Source organism: Lactuca serriola, chromosome 9, assembly GCF_051521515.1.
Source record: "Lactuca serriola cultivar US96UC23 chromosome 9, Lser_US96UC23_V15, whole genome shotgun sequence".
Classification (NCBI taxonomy): domain Eukaryota; kingdom Viridiplantae; phylum Streptophyta; class Magnoliopsida; order Asterales; family Asteraceae; genus Lactuca; species Lactuca serriola.
In genome coordinates, this window is record NC_136416.1 from 55312891 (window position 1) to 55332832 (window position 19942).

Consider the following 19942-nt stretch of genomic DNA (forward strand, 5'->3'; position numbering starts at 1 on the left):
ACTAAGTAACAACCATTTCAAGTGTATTACCCCTGTTGACTGCCAAATGCTTGAAGGTCCCATCTCGTTGGAGGAAATCAAAGCGGCAGTGTGGGCGTGCGGTAATGAGAAAGCACCGGGACCCGATGGATACACATTCAAATTCATAAAGAAGTATTGGGAAGTGTTGGTGGGTGACATTTCCGCAGGGGTCAAATTCTTTGAATATCACGGGAAACTTGACAAGTCATGCAATTCATCATTCATCTCACTTATCCCTAAGATCAAAGACCCCATCTCGCTATGGGATTTCAGACCTATCAGTCTGATTGGCTCCCTGTACAAAATCATAGCCAAGATCCTAGCGAGTAGAATAAAGAAAGTGATGGGGAAATGTATCGATAATGTGCAATCGGCGTATGTAAAAGGCAGGAATATTCTTGATGGGCCGCTAATAGTTAATGAGATATGTTCTTGGGCAAAGAAGGTGAAAAGGAAACTCCTGCTCTTCAAAGTGGACTTTGACAAAGCATTCGATTCCATTAATTGGGGATTCCTTGACTCAAATCTAAAAATTATGGGGTTCGGTGATAAATGGAAAGCATGGATCAAGGGATGCCTTGAATCATCCAATGCATCAGTCTTGGTTAATGGAAACCCGACCAAGGAATTCTCTATCTCAAAAGGGGTTCGATAGGGGGACCCACTTTCACCGTTTCTCTTCATCATCGCAATGGAGGGACTAAGTGCGGCTATGAAGGTTGCATATGAGATTGGCGTCTTTAAAGGTTTAGTTCTACCACACGGTGGACCAACCATCTCTCACCTACTTTACGCCGATGACGCATTGTTCGTAGGAGAATGGTCGAAAAGGAACATAAAAAACCTTGCAAGGATTCTAAATTGTTTCCATGTATCTTCGGGTCTCAAAGTTAACTTTGATAAGTCCAAGGTTATCGGTATAGGCGCTGACTCGCATGAAGTATCCAGTTGGGCAGCTAACCTCGGTTGTAAACCAACATCCCTCCCATTCACTTATCTCGGGGTCCCAATCGGAGCGAACATGAATCTATCCAAGAATTGGAAATCGGTGATCGACAGATTTAATAAAAAATTGTCCATTTGGAAAACTAAAACGCTATCGTTCGGTGGTAGACTAACATTAAAATCGGTATTGGGAAATCTACCAAGTTATTACCTCTCACTCTTCGTTGCTCCGGAAGGGGTAGTAGAAAAGCTGGAAAGAATTCGTAGGACATTTTTGTGGGGGGGGGGGGGGGGGGGGGGGGGGGGGGGGGGGGATCTGAAGAAAAAAGATGCATTCATTGGGTCTCTTGGGACAAAGTGACTGTTTCTAAAGAAGATGGTGGTCTCGGGGTCGGCAGCATTAAATCGCTAAACATCTCTCTTATTACGAAGTGGTGGTGGAGATTAAGGTCGGAACCGGCAGCTCTTTAGGCCAATGTTATAATCAGCATGCATAACCTAAAAAACAAACATGACCTCTGTTATGCCAATAAACGCATACCAGGCACATGGAAAAATATTGCAAGTATTGGCAAGCACCTCCAAAAGAAAGGCATCCCAATTGACTCGATGTTATCCAAAGAATCTACCCCCACTGGCGTTGGCGTTGCATGGAAGTGTCATCTCATGGATGACGGAACTTACTCAGTCAATATTCTCCGTAAAAAATTGGATTTCAACCCCAATACAAACATTGGACATTTCACATGGTTGAAGGAGGTTCCAACTAAAGTTAATTGTTTCATATGGAGGGCTAAATTAGGCAAAATACCATCTGTTGTTGGTCTCATGTCTAGAGGGGTAGTTTTGGAAAGTCCTATATGCAAACAACGTAAGGAAGCCAACGAATGTTCAAACCATGCTCTAATTGGATGCATATATGCGAACTCGGTTATGCAAGGAGTCTTTCAATGGTGTGGAGTTGTCATGGACAAATTATGTACAGTGAACGATATGATCACATTCATAAATTCGCGTTTCGAATGCTCGGAAAAAAGGAGAATGTTCATGGGAATATGTTACGGTATGCTCTAGAGTATATGGAAAGCAAGAAATGAAAGAATCTTCAAAAATAACGGGCTGTCCCCTTATAATCTTGTAGACATTATCAAATCCACCACGTACTTATGGATCAAAAATAGGGGTAAAAAAGACAACACGAACTGGTTAGCATGGTGTAGTTGTCCATTTCTTTGTTTGTAAACTGTTCTCTATAATTTGTACTTTCATCTTCCTCCTCTGGTCACTTGCTAGAGGTAGGTTTTTTATTATACATATTTTATTTGCCGGTTTAAAAAAAAAAAAAAAAAAAACAATTTATAAGTGCGATGGATATTATAGTAGCATTAGTAGACCCTCTATAAAAACTCTTAAAAAGCTCATACACCGATTGTTGATGATTAGCTCTTTCCTCTTTTCCCTGGATATTTAATGCAAAAATTCAAAATAATAAAAGCCCCCATCCACAACTGTCAGGTATATTCAATAGTCGGCGTGATAGTAGCTGCAATGTAATGTATTCAAGTATACAATATAAGGGCCCAAAATATAAATACACAATTTATCGTTTTATTTTCATAAAAGGTTGTAGCAATCACAAAAACAATAAAATGATAGCCTTGCATCAATTATTTCATAACTAATTTCATTTTTCACACAAAACATATAATAAAAAATAATTTTATCTGGTTCTTATCCATTATGATGTAAAAGCAATAAAAAATATTTTTTCACACTCATTAATTATAAAACTCGCATCAAATATTTAATAAAACAATAGAGAAATCCGACCGGCGGGCTGCTTGCTTTCACAAAAACAGTAAGCACGCCGCTGCCCTTCATTAAACCCTAAACCCGGTTCAATTTAGAACTGGACCGGGCTCGAGAACGTCTGACCGAATCCCCAATTCGCCGGAACAATATCGGAAAACGTTTTCGTCACACCGTCGGTGGTCGTCACCATGAACGACATCGATTGACCATTCAAGTAGGAATTCGATTGCCAATTAGCTCCCCAATTTCTCGACATCGCCATCCATCCCGTTTTCGATCCCTTCACTTTCACCGACTGAATCGATCCAGCGGCGCCGATGTTGCTTATCAGAACAAGCTCGAAGTAGTCTCTGCCATTAACGGTGAACCTAACTCCGCCGTGTTTCTTACACGGAACTCTGAAAAAAAAAAAAAACCCATAAATCAAAATCAATATAGAAACTACAAAGTCTTGATTTTTGATCCATGAGAGAGAGAGAGAGAGAGAGAGAGAGAGAGAGAGATTGGGACCTTTGGTAGATAATTGGGACGATTCCGCCTCTGTAGATTCCGATTTTCTCCCACGCAGGTTGCGCCATGTCGAAATGCTCTCGCGGCGGGTTGCACCATCCTCCGTCGTCACTCGGCTGAGCAAAATTTGGTGGGCAGAAGTTTGTGGCGGTGATTGTTACCGACGTTCCTTTGATGCACCACCGTGGGTCCGCCTTGTAATCGCATATGAGTTTGTAGCATTGGCCGCAGGCGGCGCCGTCGTTGAAGAGAGCAGTACTTAGTGCAGCAGTTCTTGTACCATATCCCGTAGAGTACAAGTTACCATATCCACAAGCACCCCCTGCAGTAATTAACACAAAACAACCTTTAATAATAATATAATTAAATAAAAATAAACACATTTATCAAAATATATCTCACAAATAACTTACACAATTACAAGGTTAATACTAATACATGTTGAAATATTACTAAATCGATAAATTTAACTAAAAATACATATATGCATGTGTACACATTTTAAAGAACCTACTGTATACATAAATGTGCATTACATATGAATATACTCAGAAAACAAATAGAAATTAAGACATTGCAATTAGTCGATTTGGGATGAATGCATACCCATTGTTCCAGAAGCATCACTGCCACCATAGAAGGTGGCATGAGCACTGGTCCAGCCTGAAGCAGTAAAAGCATGGACATGAGGTAGGAGAACATATAGAAGGATTAGCAATAGAAACCCAAATTTCGCCATTTTTGTTCTGCAAAAGAGCTGAAGAAGATGATGATGATACGGAAAGATGAGGAGAATATGAGGTACTTAAATAGTAACAAATCCAACAATGTCACATGTAAGTCTGTAAGTAGGGAATAGAAATTAAATATGTACATTATTAATATATTATAATAGAATTATCTGTGCACAAGAATCAAGAAATTCTTGAATTTGATTGCAATTGTTCATACGTTGTATCGCAACACATGGAAAAACCTACAGAAGATCCTTCAATCCCAATGGACCGAACTTCATCAAATTGGCTAAATTGATTCTATTTTTTATTTATGTTACAGACTTTTTAGCCGATAAGCTTACTCTTATGTATATGGAGTTTTAACCAAAATAGCTTATTGAAAAAACATAGAGAGAAAATTACTAAATTAGACAAAAACATCAATTATTTATTCGATTTTAACTAAAAATTAGCAATTGTATCAAAATAGCTCTTGAGTTTTGAAACCATAGATTTTTAGGTTAGTCTACTGATTCATTTTTTTCAACTATTGTTTCGTCTTTTCGTCTATTGTTTCTATTATTAAAAAATAAATAAATAAAATCATTTTTTAGACTAAAACCATAGGTATTATTTTACCTATGGTATTCTCTTGGTTGGGCTATGGTTTCATTTTTTTGTTATTTTTTTGGAAAAAAAAACAAATTTGAACCATAATACATTTATATACAATTTACAAGTAAATTCGAAAAATCAAAAAAAAAAAAAAAAAAAAAACAAACAAACTCAAAAACACAGGCTTCATACGAAACCTACGGTGTACAAGTACACAATGCATAATTTGTGTAATGTATACTTGTACACCGTAGGTTTCGTACGGAGCCTACGGTTTCATATTTTTTTCGGTTTTTTTTTTTGAAAAAAAAAAAAAGAAACTATAGTGAAAGCAATGTTTTAAAAACCGTTTTTTTTTAGTTGAACTGGTATGGTGATCGGTTCCCGGTTCAACTGGTTTAACCGGTTCGACCGCCGGGTCAACCGGTTTCTATATGTTTCATGTTTTTACCTATTTTCCTACACATACATACATTTACAAATCATGAATTTGATGTTTAAAAGTTCAAACATTAAAAATACACATAAAAATAAGTTGTAGATGAATCCAAATACATTAAAATAACACATAGCGATAAGTTTTAATATTTTACATCAATCTATATACGTCAAAAAGAAAAAAAATAAATTATAATACCGAAACAAAATATTGTTTTAGACGATTACAAACACATCAAAAACCTTTATAACATTTACCATATGTTTTATTTAAAGAAAACTAAATAGTTTGAAAAAAAAAATCATCAAAGTTATTATGTAAATGGTTTTTTTTCAAGTGTTTTTATTCGGTTTAAAGTTTAAACAGTTCAACCGGTTTATTTTGACCGGTTCAACCGGGTTTTTCTAAAAACCGGCATGTTCATTCCGGTTCAAAAATCGATGTAAAACCGGTGATAATGGAACCGCTCCCTCCCCCGGTTCCCGGTCCAACCGGTTCAAACCGGTTTTTAAAATATTTACTGAAAGAGTAGACGGTCCACGAACGAGTAGTCCATTGCCCAAAGCAGTAGTCAAACTTCGAAATTTTCTGTTGACCGTGGTCAAACTATGTTTGACCGTAGAAGATCTTAATCGTCTACGGTTTTGTGGGCTATTTTGGGATAAATGGGTATTTTTTAGCTAAAAATGGATAACTCATTAAGGATTTAGGCTAGTTTAGTAATTTTTTAGTAGTCTATAGCATAGTTTTAAAATATTTATTAAAATAGTGTTTTTCTCAAAAAAAAAAATATTTTTTAGTTTTTTTTTATTATTTTAATTTTATTTAAATATCAATATTTTCTTTTATTTTATATTTTTACTTTTTTAAATATAATTTTTTTTATTTTCTTTATTTCAGTTTTTTTTTCTTTCTTTTAATATATGTTTAACATAGTATAAAAAACAAAATAACAAAAAAAGCAAAACAAAAAAAAACATAATTTCATGTATTAACATCAATTAAAAATAAAATGTTAGTGAATTATACTATTAGAATTGATTATTTCCATTCGTTACAAAAAAAATATCATGAAAAATAGTTTTTTCTCGTTCCTCTAGAAATCTTTCTATTATAATGATACTATGAGTGAGCAAAAACCGAACCGAAAAAAAAAAAAACTTCGACATTGCAACAAACCGCAACTAAAAACCAAGGATGCGGATTTTATTTTTGCAAAAAACGAAGTTATTGGTGTAGTGCGGTTTTATCCAGAAACTGCTCCACCAAAACCGAAGCGCAGCGAAGTATTATCTATATTGAATTTGATGAGACTTAGGTTTATCGATTAAACTCTAATAGATATATTGGTGGTTGCAAACGCAGGTGAAAGACACTTAGGTTTATCCATTAAACTCTAATAGATATATTGGTGAGCTGCAAATGCAAATGGAAGACGCCTGAGTGTGCAGAAATTTATCTTTAATTTATTTTTATATTATTTAATCTTTATCACTTTGTATTTGTGTAAATTAATCAGCGCCAAAATCAAATGAATGTCAAAATTTCAACAGGAACAACACCAAAAAGTAATATTTAAAAAAAAAAATGAAAAGAAAAAAAAAATAATAATAACTGAATAAGAAAATAAAAAAGTGATATTTAAAAAAAATATTAAAATACCGAAATAGAACAAAAAATTTAAAAACGGATATTTAAAATAAAATAAAATCTAAAATAAAATTAAAAAAAACATTAATTTGATAAATATTTTTTAAACTATAATATAGTAGATTGATAAATATTTTATTAATAACCTGGTCAAAAACTATTTTTAAATTTCATCAAAGACACTATCTTCTATGCATTAGCCACCTACGAGTGCGTTCACTTATAAATTTCATCTACAATGTTAATTAAAAATGTTCAAATATGAAAATATATATATATATATATATATATATATATATATATATATATATATATATATATATATATATATATATAGGGCCGATCCAAAAGTATATGGGGCCCGGGGCGAAAAGCAACAAAAGGCTTAAAGACAAATATAAATAAAAATTCAAAAAAAAATTTATTTATTTTTCACTATAAACGCGTTCAATTAGCAATAACAAACATATCAAATTGTTTATCTTTTGAGCTAGTTTGATTTTGAACCAACTTTAAGCCCTAAAAATCATTTAGGTAATAATTTTTTTATATATATCATTACATAGCCCATAAATTTTTGGCCCCCTGGTGACATGGGCCCTGGGCGGTCGCCCGGGCTGCCCACCGTCTGGACCGGCCCTATATATATATATATATATATATATATATATATATATATATATATATATATATATATATATATATATATATATATATATATATATATATATATATATATTATTATTATTACATTCCACGTAAATGCTCAACACAAACTTAAGGTAATCCTTGGTCACACGGCTTAAGCAACATGCTAACTCGCATAAGATTAACCTAATCTAACGGTTAGCATAATAATGTATTTTAGGATTATATTGTATTGGGTTTTTATTTAGCATTTTAGTAGGTAACCTTTTTAATTTAATTAAATTTTCCATTCAATGATAAACCCTAGCCACTTTGTATGCCTCTATTTATTAGTTTACACTAACAACTCACTTTAAGTATAATTAAACCTATAAAATTTTAATAAAAAAATAAGTACTCGAGTCTAATGGCCCTGTGTTGTCTCGTCTATAAGGTAAGAGTTTGAGGCTGATCAATGACATTCCAGCCACACATACACATATTTTGACATGTTCTTTTATTGGATATAAAGTTTTGGTGTTCTAAATTAATCTCTAAGGCTTAAGGGAGTGGGCTCACTATGAGCACTGCACACCCCCTAGCTCGCGCATCTGGGAGCTCGTTAGAAGAGAAGCGTTGCACCCACAACGAGAAGAGAGATAAAGAAGTTCGGGTTGTGATTGGTTGTGACTATTTTATTTTTATTTTTAACTTTTTTTTATCAAAATAAAACCTATTAAAATCATACACTACCACTCTCTACTTTTTTCGGTGTATACATGCTAAACTTATGTGGCAATAAAAAACATATATGACAATTAAAAACATATATGGCAATAAAAAGATATATATAAAAAAACTACATGACAATGTGTTAGAAGCAAGGTTGTTAAAATCTCGATTTTGTTCTTAAGATCTTACGATGTTAAGATCCTACAAGTGAAAAAACGATTCCGATCATACTATGATCTCGATCTCACCTTTTCAGTTTTATAATATATCTAATTATCAAAGATTCATATATTCGATTTGAAATCGAGCATCGCAAGTTACAAAAAGTTTTGTAAAGCATCATCGTTATATCAATTCATCTTGAATTAAAGCAAATTTATAATTACCCCTTTGTAATCTTACGTCTTTCGTCGTACACGAACAAAATGATTTTTTTTCTTAAAATTAATCTTAATTTTTTCGATTTGTAATAACAAAAATTATGGCTCATTCTTAAAAAGTTAAATTTGATTCCACTATCGACGTATTAATGAACATCAAGTTATAATGTATACACCATACCCATTAAAAACTTAAATATGAGTTCATTTTCGTAGTATCTTTCAATCGCAGTCCGATCTTACGATCACGATTTTAGAAAACGTAAAACAATTTAAGTAAGATCTTCATCTTGACAACCTAGGTTAGAAGTGATATTACCCCTCAAATCTAATATCACTTTACGTTTTTATTATGAAATGACCATTGACCTAATAATCACCACGATAGAGGGCCAAGACACTACCGGTAAGACCAAAAAAATAGCCATTTCAGTTTTGAATATTGTAAAATTATTTCTTTCGTCTTAAAAACATGTCGATATTTATCTCTAGTTGTAAATAACAAAAGAGTATTAATTTTGATAAGTTTAGTTGTTTATTAGATAAACAAACATTATAAATAAAAAAAATAAATCATTCAACTATAATTTATTTGGTTTTCTTGATTTCTATTTAAAACTATGACGAGGCTAAAATGCATTTGGTTCATTGTCTTCAATAATAATAATAATTACAGGGAGCACCGAATGATGGGTGCTTTTAATTTGATGACTTGATATATATATATATATATATATATATATATATATATATATATATATATATATATATATATATATATATATATATATATATATATATATATATATATTTGTCATTCTCATTATTATTATTATTATTATTATTATTATTATTATTATATATAAACAATATCAAATAAGAAGAAATTTTTTGAAAGGAAGCTAAGAATTTTTTTTATATACATATTTTTTTTAATGAACAAACAAAATGATTCATTATATGATTCAAAAATAAATGATTCACAAGAAAAAATTCTCAAAAATATACTTTGATGATTCATTTTTAAGTAAATCAAAAGAAAATTCACTTTTATGACAATTTTAGTGCATAAAAATAAAATTATCGTAAAACTAAATGATTGAACTGTTTTCTTAGGATTTTTTTGTGAATCATTTTATTTTTTTTCATCTACTGATTTATTTATTTTGTTTGTCAAAAAATATGCATAAAAAAACTTTTTAACTTCTTAACAAAAAAAAAATTATATATATATATATATATATATATATATATATATATATATATATATATATATATATATATATATATATATATATGGGGTGGTGTGAATGAAACAAATTCACATGGCATTGCATTTTGTGGATGATAATCGATAAGTCCTCCTAAATATGCACATGTTTGACATTATATATATATATATATATATATATATATATATATATATATATATATATATATATATATATTGAGAGAGAGCTAGGTTGAAATGTGAATTGACATCTATTGTACGGACGTGTGGACAATGTTATTCTGTAAGAATGACAAAGAAAATATGTTGTTTGGTAATGGGAATATGTTCAATCTTACATAACTATTGTCATTATCACACATTCTCACTAGTTAAATTGTCTATAAGGTTATTATAGACTTTTTTTATTATTCTCATTCTGTCAGAATGTTGTCAGAATATTTATTGATTCGTATTCTGTAATAATGAAAATGAGTAAAAAACGATGCGTGAGAAAAAAAATGAATAAGAATTAGTGAGAATGCATGAAAATGACGATAGTTGTGTAAGGTTGAATGTATTCACATTAGCAAACAACCTATTCTCTTAGTAATTCTCATAGAATGGCATTGTCCACACGTCCTCACAATAGTTATCCATCCACATTATAACCTAGCCCTATATATATATATATATATATATATATATATATATATATATATATATATATATATATATAATTGTGATATCAGCTTTGAGCTTCACGTCGTTCGTGGTGGTCTTTGTCTGAGCTAAGGCTGAGAATCACAACAAAGAAAGAGCTGATGTTAGTCGTCATCCGAGAGGGGGTCCCGGTATGAGACTCCAACGGTCTAGTTAGTAATGTGGTGAGAGAATTAGGGTTTTACTTGAGGTAGAGAAAGATGTGATCCCTTCTCTTGGAGGAGAAGGGTTCTTTATATATTTGTTGTCATGGGGACAGGCTCTCGACAATGCATTTTTGTTCTTTATGAGCCGACAAGATATGGGGGTGTCCTATTGGCGAATCGTGTTATGCTAGCGGTTGCTCGCTATTGGTGCAGAACTACGAGAGGGCAGTGTGTTGCGCGTTACACCTGTCGCTCTGGGAAGTGTCTAGTACTATTTTTTTCTTATTGTAGAATGGAGCTTCTTGTTCTAGGTCTAGCCTTGGCGCTAGGGTGCTGATGCATAAATGCGAGGGCCCAGTCCTAGCATTTGTCGACCATCGACCATTGACTAGGTCATCCTTGACCTTGAGTAACGGTCTCGTTATCTTTGATGTATTCCTAGTGGGATATGTTAACAAGTCCCCTAGGCTAGTAAATGTCAGTGTTTTCTTGAGGTGGCTGAGTTGTTCTAGTTGAGACCTGGAAACGTGTTTTATAGGGATGGCTTTTGATACTTGCTAACGTGACAAAACCATCTGTGCAGACGGTTTCATCATTGTAACTCTTCGGATTTCTCACCTGTATTTAAAACCTTCCTTATCTATATCGGTTTCCTTTACTTCTTCCATTTCTTTCTTCTTACTGTTTTTTCTTTCTCACCCCGTCTTGGTTTTGCTTATCGGTGGATAATGACTGCTCCGAATACCAGGATTATGCCCTCTTCAAGCGAGTTTACAGGTCTGCAGGACCGATTTGGTTTCCTTCCCGAGCATGGGGTGGAGTAACCTCGAAAGGGGAATATTATAACCCTGCCGCAGGAAGCCAGTATGGCTTCTCCTTCGACGATCTAACTCCCAACGCTATCAAAAAGATAGTCGGCTTTGAGATGGCGTGTCGTGCCTTAGGCGTGCTTCCCCAGTTCTGGGCTTTTAAGTATTTCTTCAACTCATCGACCCAGTCTGACGTGCATACATTCTCTCAATGGAGGGGCATCCACACGTTCATCATAAATCAGAAGGCCCCCAAAAAGAATTGGCAAGATAAATGGTTATGGGTGAACTGTGATTTGGTTGACCATGGATATCCTCGTCAAACCAACTTCACTGATCGGATACCTGCTCTTTAGGGAGCCAGCGAAAATGTGGCCAACGCATTTGAAGACCATTTCTTTTAAGAGGGGGGACTAGAAGATTGCATGTTGGTTGCTGTTGGTAAGAGTGCCGCCTGGAGGGCGCATGGGGCGATATCTTAATTCTTCGGTGAGAAGGGTGGTGAGTGTCTCTCCTCCCTCCGCCCACCTTTTTTTCTTTTGGTTTTTTTTGTATGTATATCTTTATGTGTTAGGGTCAATGATTTTGTCGATCTCCCTAATTATGTTGTTTTGTGTTTCGGTTGCAGGTCGCGAGAGGGTTATCCCTTTCGAGATGGTCTTGAGGGGTCGGTTCCAGGGTCGCTGTCAGCACCGGGAGGTGCCCTTGGTGGGGGTACTTCATCCACTGGTCAGCATTGACCATGTCCTGGCCCTTGTTGGGCCTTCTATTGCCTTTGTGCAAGGATCCAGGTCCCAGGCTGATTAGGTGTTGGTTGACGCGCCTGTTGGGGGAGCTTCTCATGACAATCTTTCACCCTCCGATCATGAGGATGAGCCATTGATTGAGTTGGTGACTAGAGAGGTTCGTTCAGCCTCTAAGCAGCGGTTGACCTAGTTGGACTCCTCACTTACGGAAGGCACTTGTGCTAGCTCTGTTAGTCGGCACCTCTGTAAGAGGCAAAACGTGGACTTCCTATTGGTAGAGTTCGACTAGTTGTGGATGCTCCCAATGATGACCCATTGAAACTGTCGGAGGGAAGAAATAAAGAGGCGACAGAACAGCCTTGTGGACCCAAGAAAGAGCCCGAAGACGTTGCTACCCCCAAGGAGGGTGTCTTCGGGCTTATTTTGGATGATATCTCCTAATTTTCTTTTGATCTACCTTTTCTTTTGACGAAGGATAGTGTTGTTGTCGATTCTTCCTCTGCTCCTTCGGTGACCCATGGTATTTACGTGCCAGAATGGGAATTACTTGAGAGTCCCTCCTTATGTGGCATTATGTTGCATACGAGTGGGGTTACCTTGCCTTTCCCCCTGCTACTATTGAAGCTTTGGAGCTTCTCTCCAATTCTCACATGTTTAATAGCCTTCAGTATGCAGCAGCTCAAGTTACTTCTTATATGGTTGTTGTTGCTCGGCACTTACACAAGGTTAGTTCGTATTTTGGTGAACTTTCTTATGTTAGGGCCGAGCAGGATGATTTGAGGGCGAAGCTGCTGGAGATGGAGAAGGAAAAACGTACATTCGAGGAGCGTTATGAACTTATGGCTGGGAAGAAAGCGTCTTTGGAGGAGCATGTTGCAACTTTGGATGGGCAGTGGAGCATTTCTCTCAGTGGATCGAGACTTTGGTGGAGGAGACCAAATCATTGGAGACTCAAGTGGAGACAGGGCGGATCCAGTTAGAGGCTGAGAAAATGAAGAGGAAGACAGTGGAGGAGAATGTGGTGTGGCTCTTTCAGAAGGGCGTTGTCCGTGTTATGGACAAAGTGGTTGAAAGTGTCGACTTTTCTTTGGGCGTTAGGCATATGAAGGTAGCATGCATGGATATTGGGGTGGAGGGTGGGAAACATGTTATTAAGGAGAAAATTGCCATCCGAAAGTTCATACCTAGTGAACCGAGTGTCCTTCTGGAACACACCCAGGCGATACATGTTGAGGTGAAGTCTTTTCTGGAGACGAATTTTGCCTCCTACCTCTGCCTTGGCGAGCTCTACATGGAGGGTCTTTGCCAGTTGTGTAGCGACCCTGATGTTGAAGGAAAACATCCTGAGGGTAGCACTTCCGGTTTTGGGCCTTCCTCCACTCCTCTTAGTATGTAATTCATGCTCTCTTCCTTGCTTCCCAATAGTTTATACAATGTTTGTAGTGCTTTGGTGTTTATGTAACAGTCTGTATCTATGAATTCTAAATTTGTTTGGGGCCCTTTGTGGCCGTCTCCTCAAGTTTGGGGTCTTTCCGGAAAATAGTACACCTTTTTGTTGTTTATTCTCTCTTTTTTAATGATGTGTATGCGATAGGTCATTTGGTATGTTGTTGCTCGTTATCTCAGGTGGTTTATGTTGGCCATCGTGGTGCTTTTACCCATATTCTCCCTTTTGGGGGTGATTCTTCCCCGGGCTCACTTTGGTTGTGGGGGTTGACCTAGAACAGATCTACCTTGCCTTATGTAGGATTAGATTATATTGCATGATGGGCATTTGTCTATTTGTTGGTTTGGCCACACTTGTTGGATTTGTCATGCTTACCGCCTTAGGAATCATATTTGTCTAGGGTCTTTTGGTCTTATCCTGGGAGCTCATGTTGTGTGCTTGGGATTAGTCCCTTCTTTAGGTCCTAGACCATTGTTTTTAGATTAAGGTATTTTATCCATTTTGCTTTGTTAGGGTGTCTTTTTTAGCTAAGGTTTACTGATCACCCTTTTGGTACTTTGTTCTAAGTCCTGGTCCACGAAGGTTTGTACTATGAGCCTAGTCATCTAAGTCATGCCGAGATCGTCACCTCGAGGCTTGGGGACTTAGTTACTATTTGTTTCAAGGTAAAGGTTATGATCCTTTGAAGCCTTTATTTATGCTACGGTCAGGAGTTGTGTCTCTTTTGGCTTAACTAACACGTTTTAGGGAAAAGTTATGAGCCTTTGAAGCCTATGGTTACATCCTCACAACAGGTTCACTGAAATGATGTGGATGATCAGGCCGTCTTATCATTTGGTAAACGTGCAAAACCTCTTATGTGAATGATATCAAGCTTGAATAGGAACATTCTAATAGGTTGTTTTTTGAAATGTCAACTTTCATTACTTCATTGATAGTGTTTTGGAAACATCTACATTGTTTGATAAGTAAAGGAAAAGATATGCCTGTAGTGCAAGCTAAGGCCTAGCTCTTGGGTTGGCCCAATGGGATGTGATTATCCGTTTGGAGTTTGATCACATTTCCCTTTCCCCAGATGTTCTTTGGTTGGGCTTTTCCCCTCGCTCTAAAGGTGGTGGTGCAGACGGTGGTGCAGACTGCGTGCGCCCCAAGTTGCGGGAGTGGATCCTTCACCTTGGGCTCTCGGGTCAGGAACTCCCCCTTGATGTGCGTTTACAGTTATGCTCGTACATTCCATGGTGGCATCTTTCTTGTTGAGCCTGCTCATGTCTGAATGTTGTTTCGTCGTGTTGGTGTTATTGCCAAAGTTTGGCGTTCGCAACGACCTGCTTGCAACCCTAAGTGGTGACATTCTCAGGTTGTACGACACTTCTCTGATGGGGGGGTCCTATGACATTTGTGCCCTAGCACCCTGGATATTCCTCGGGAACGCTTCCCTCGGGTGTGACTACCCGAAATTTCCATTCTGTACGAACATTATCAAGTCAATAGAAGTTATAACAGTCACAGAAATTTTTAGACTTTTCCGTATAAGTTTGAGTATTTCAGGGTTTACACTTAAGGAGATATCAGGAGAGTGGATGCACTAGGGTTTCGTGCAACTATGTTATTCCAAAACTCTATTATATTAGAGTTCATTTCAGGAATAAAATATTTTCTGCCAAAAATCCCAGGACTATATATAGAATTCTGAACCATATTCATTCATTATTTACATTTCCAACTAGAGAAAAGCCATTTTCTCTCTCACGTATCTTCGGGTTTTCATCCCAAATCGTGAGTACCTCTCTCTAGTTGTATTATATAGCTAGTAATGTGCTTGATAACATCGATTTCATAACAAAACAACTAGATTCGAGAGTTTACCGCCCAAGAACACCTTGGGGAGTAAACTCTTAAAACGATGCCTAGTCCTTCCCTTGTGATATGTAACTACCTTAGGCTTGTATGCTAGTGTGTTTATGACTAGAAATCACCCCAAGAACACCAAGGTTTAGGTGTTCACGGCCCAAGAAGTTCTTGGACCGTGAACTCCAAACTCAAGGCCAAAGAGTGCCTTAACCACTCCTAAAGCCTTGGACAATTACCTAGATTTACTCCTAGTTAATTTAAGCACTTTAAAACATCAAAAACCCCTCCCAAAGAGAGATTACGGCCCTAATATGGTTCTTGGGCCGTGAACATCAAGGAAGGGTACCAATGTGTACCTAAGGCCTTCATTAGCCTTAGATAATTGTCTAGAACCTATCCTACATGAGCTTGGGACTTGAAAGCATAAAAACACCCCTTCCATATGAGTTTACGGCAGTAAACTCAAAAGGAATTGGACTTGGGGCCGTAAACTCCTCAAAGGAGTGTATTAGTGCCCTAAACCCTTCCAAGAATTAATCCACCAAGTTGGAATGCTTCTAAGGATCATTTAGAACCTCAAAACACCAAAGGACATTAAGCCTAGGAGTTCACGGTCGTAAACTTAATGTTTTACGACCGTAAACTCCTTGTGTGGAGTTTATTGGAGAGTAAACTCAAATATGGGATCCTTTGGAACCCTAAATTCATTAGCCGGGTCCTACAACAAATTAGATGAAGTCCTTAAGGCTAATAACACTTATGTAAAGTGTTTATCATGTCCTAGGATGTATTAACATTTACAATTAGTAGTTTAAGACTAATTGGGTGCATATATGTGTGATTATATGTTCATTAGGATCATAGTGTGTGTACAAGTCCTCACTTGACACCTAACAATCCGACACCGTTCAGTACATCCAAACCACCATCTACAGGTGAGTTCATACCCCTTAACCAATTTTTAAATGATTTTAAATGCTTTAATAGGGGGGATACAAGTAGAAAACAACATGTTATCAAATCTTTCATATGTATTTATAACTGTGTTTTCATCCAGCAGATTTCACATACTACAAAATGTGATGCATGAAATGGTTTTCTATCTTAAAAATACTTTGTTATCAAATGTATTACTTTTGAAATGTTTATTAAAATGACATCAAGTCATTGTTACTTATTGTTCAAAACTCTTAGATGTTTTACAAAACCATTTTTAACCTACTTGAACAACCAATTACCTTCCAGTTAACTATTATAGGGATAGTTAGAAGATACCAAACATTATTCCTATTACAAGGAATGACATCAGAGTCGGTTCATTCATGAGTCTATACAATACATTACATGAGTACCTTACATGAATACATTACATGAGTACCTTACATGAATACCTTACATGAGTACCTTACATGAATACATTACATGAGTACCTTACATGAATACATTACATGAGTACCTTACATGAATACCTTACATGAGTACCTTACATGAATACATTACATGAGTACCTTTACGTAGATACATTTTCCTGTATATATTTACATGGATATTTGTACCTCGATTCATTAGGATGATTTATTAGTACCTTCTGTGTAAATTGTCCTGTCTATCCCAGTTCAACGGGATATCTAGACGGGACTAACCATTTCGAATCCCAGCTGTTAGCACTAGTGGTTGATGAACATCTACGGATGCCTACGGTTATTACTTATACTAGGAGTACCGCTACGGGACTAACCATTCCTCGGGCCTACTGTTCGCTACAGAGGTCGATGAACATCTACGGATGCCTACGGTTAATACTTATATTAGGAGTACCTTTACGGTACTAACCCTTCCTCCGCCCTGCTGCAGCTACAGAGGACAATTGAACAATCTACGGATGTTCAAAGGTTATACATTTCGCTAATCGCGATGTCGTGTTAATCCTCGTACAAAAGGATAACAATTACATTAGTACATTTTTCCTATTACTTTATTTGGTGATACATTCACATAAACGAGGAGTTAGACTAAATACTTTAAGTATTAGTCATTAGCAAGGAAAAACTATCATTTTACTTACAAAACATTCGGGTCTTGGTAGAAGACTACATTTCATACTAGTAGGAAATAAGGGATTTTCTAGGGTTTTTCATTACTTACATCAACTGTTTCATTTAAAGATTTACAGGGCATTCATAACAGTTTTCCCAAAACAAGACAATGACACTTAATTACTTATGAATTCACCAGCTTTAGGCTGATACTCGCTTTCAAAATAACTTGTATTCTCAGGTCACCAGTAAACAGGTACGATGTCCAGGTTTTGAGAAGACGGAGCACAGACAAGACTCGTCTTTTATTTTGATTGTATTTTTGGTGTCTTATTACATTAAAAGAACACACATGTATTAAAACTTTACTTTTAATGCACTGGATGATGTTGTTGCTTGTTTACTACTTAACATTGTTTGTGATACTGTACATGACGTCCTCCACCCCGGAACGTTTCCGCCGTTCTTGGTTTTGGGGTGTGACATCGGGTTTGACCATGTTTTTGTGTGTGTTGGGGCTTAGCGTTCATGGATGAGTTGTCCTCCTGAAGACAATTCTCAGATCCCCTCGCGCCTCGGTTTTGTCTGCCTGGTTCTTCTCTATGGGCAAGTGTTTTTATCTTCCTAACTGCATCGCTTTAACACAAATCTCAGGCTTCCCCGTGCACCGTTATTTAGGGAATTAACTGGGAGTAACTCGTATGGATGGTGATTTGAGCACGATTTGAAACCGTCGAAGGTTTTCGTGGCTTCAGCGATTTCTTTTGAGTTGACCTCTTTTTTTATTTGCTTGTCGAACAATGTTGCATTGGCGTTCGTAGTTTCATCTTGGGGAGCCTGATCAACCTTGGGATCCTTGTACATGTGTGTCACTCTTTTCTTTATGTCTCGGTGTCTCCGGAACTTTTGATTTGTAGTCTTGTAGGTGAGAGGGGGCTCACTGAGGTTCAACAAGCATCTTACTTCACTTTCCCGTTCTTTTTACGAGTCTATCCCAAGCTTTTATCTGTTTGTTGTGTTACTCTTTGGGTGTGATTCTTGGACCTTGTTATGTGTTTTTGCTAGATCTTGGGGTCTTTTGGTGTTACAGGTCGACACATTCTCGCTCGAGATGGGATGACTAATACACTCCTGCTGCCGCCCACCATGGTTTCTTATTGTCGAATGGTGCATAAGTAAGCTTAAAGAAGTCAAACCCTGGTGAGTGTTCATGCTAATTGCCTTTACGACTTCCGGTATAGTTGTGTTGCTTCTACTGCGCCCTCCCCCCACCACCCCCCCCCATTTTCTTTAATCAAGGCATTCTTTCGCATTCCATGTTGGTCTTGTGTGGTAGTCGTCGTGATCGGATGCTTCTTCATGCGGCGAATCGTTCTGTGTTTCTTTGGAACATGCATTGTTTCTAATGTAACGATGGCTTGGTGACGTTGTGTGTAAGAGTTGAAGGTGACGATTGTAGTTGACCCTGTGCTTGTACTAAATTCCATTGTGTCGTGAATTGTTGATGGTATGGCCTGGAGCTGGAAGAGAGCTGGTCATCCAAGGAGCATATCATCGTCACTTGGGTGACGTACTACCGAGAACTCTATTACCCTTGTGGTTTTTTCCCTTCCTTCATGGATGAATAGGGTGAGTGGAAGGTTTATGGTGACTAGCGGGCATAACTGATGTCCTGTAATCCCGACAAGTGGACCATTGGTTGAGGGTTTTAGATCTTCTTTCCAGGGGGTAAGAGTTGGTGGAAACAGTGCTCATAAAGAATGTCGGTGCTACTGCCGTTATCGATTAGCACTCGATGAATTTGCTTTTGGTGCACGTAGGCAGTTATCACGAGTGGATCCATGGGGTTCCAATTGACCATTTGTGGATCTTTTGATGAGAAGCTAATATTGAGTATGTTTTTAGGTAGTACCTCGATATTGACGTCTGGTTCTTGGCGCTCGCTCTCCTCGTGAGGTCCAGCGATGGTAAGAATCTCCTCCTTAACTTGGCTTTTGCAAGTATCTTTCCGATATCAAGTGTTCCTTTGGTCAGCGTCAAACTTGGACCTCAAATCCTTTGTAATTTCTGTGAGGTCGCCCTTCAAATGTTTCTCCTCCATTTCCTTCTTCATGACTGTGTACTTGCTGATATCATGGGTTTTGCTCTTTCGATATTCACAATATTTCCTTTTCTCTTTGTCCACCTTTGGAGGTGTTTTATCTACTACGTGCACCTCGGCTCGGTGGCTCTGAGGCTCGTCTTTACCAAATGGGTGAAACCTGCGAGATAGGTGTCTTGAGTGTTGGTTGTGCTTGTCATGGCTTCTATCGTAGTTTCTTTCATGGTTATCCTGATGGTTGGGGCTTTTGTGGGATTTTCTTCTTCTTGCTTGATGTATGTGTTTGCGACGTCCTTTAGGTTAGCTTCCTTCCTTTCCTTACCCTCGATCTGTCGGAGGTATTTCTCAACTCTATATTTGAGCTCGTCTCTCGACTGAGGTACCGTCCCCTGCATTTTCTTTGACAAAGGGTCGGGGAGTAGACCT

The 19942-nt window shown here is 37.0% G+C and overlaps 1 protein-coding gene across 1 annotated transcript; it reads right to left on the reverse strand.

Annotated features, from left to right (window-relative positions):
• Positions 1 to 2606: 2606 nt before the first annotated feature.
• On the reverse strand, positions 2607 to 4100 carry LOC145076943 (expansin-A1-like). Its single transcript, XM_079022738.1, has 3 exons — positions 3895 to 4100; positions 3289 to 3610; positions 2607 to 3176 (listed from the first exon to the last, which is right to left on the reverse strand). The coding sequence occupies exons 1-3, from the start codon at positions 4025 to 4027 to the stop codon at positions 2870 to 2872; spliced, it is 762 nt and encodes a 253-aa protein (XP_078878864.1). The 5' UTR covers positions 4028 to 4100; the 3' UTR covers positions 2607 to 2869.
• Positions 4101 to 19942: the final 15842 nt, after the last annotated feature.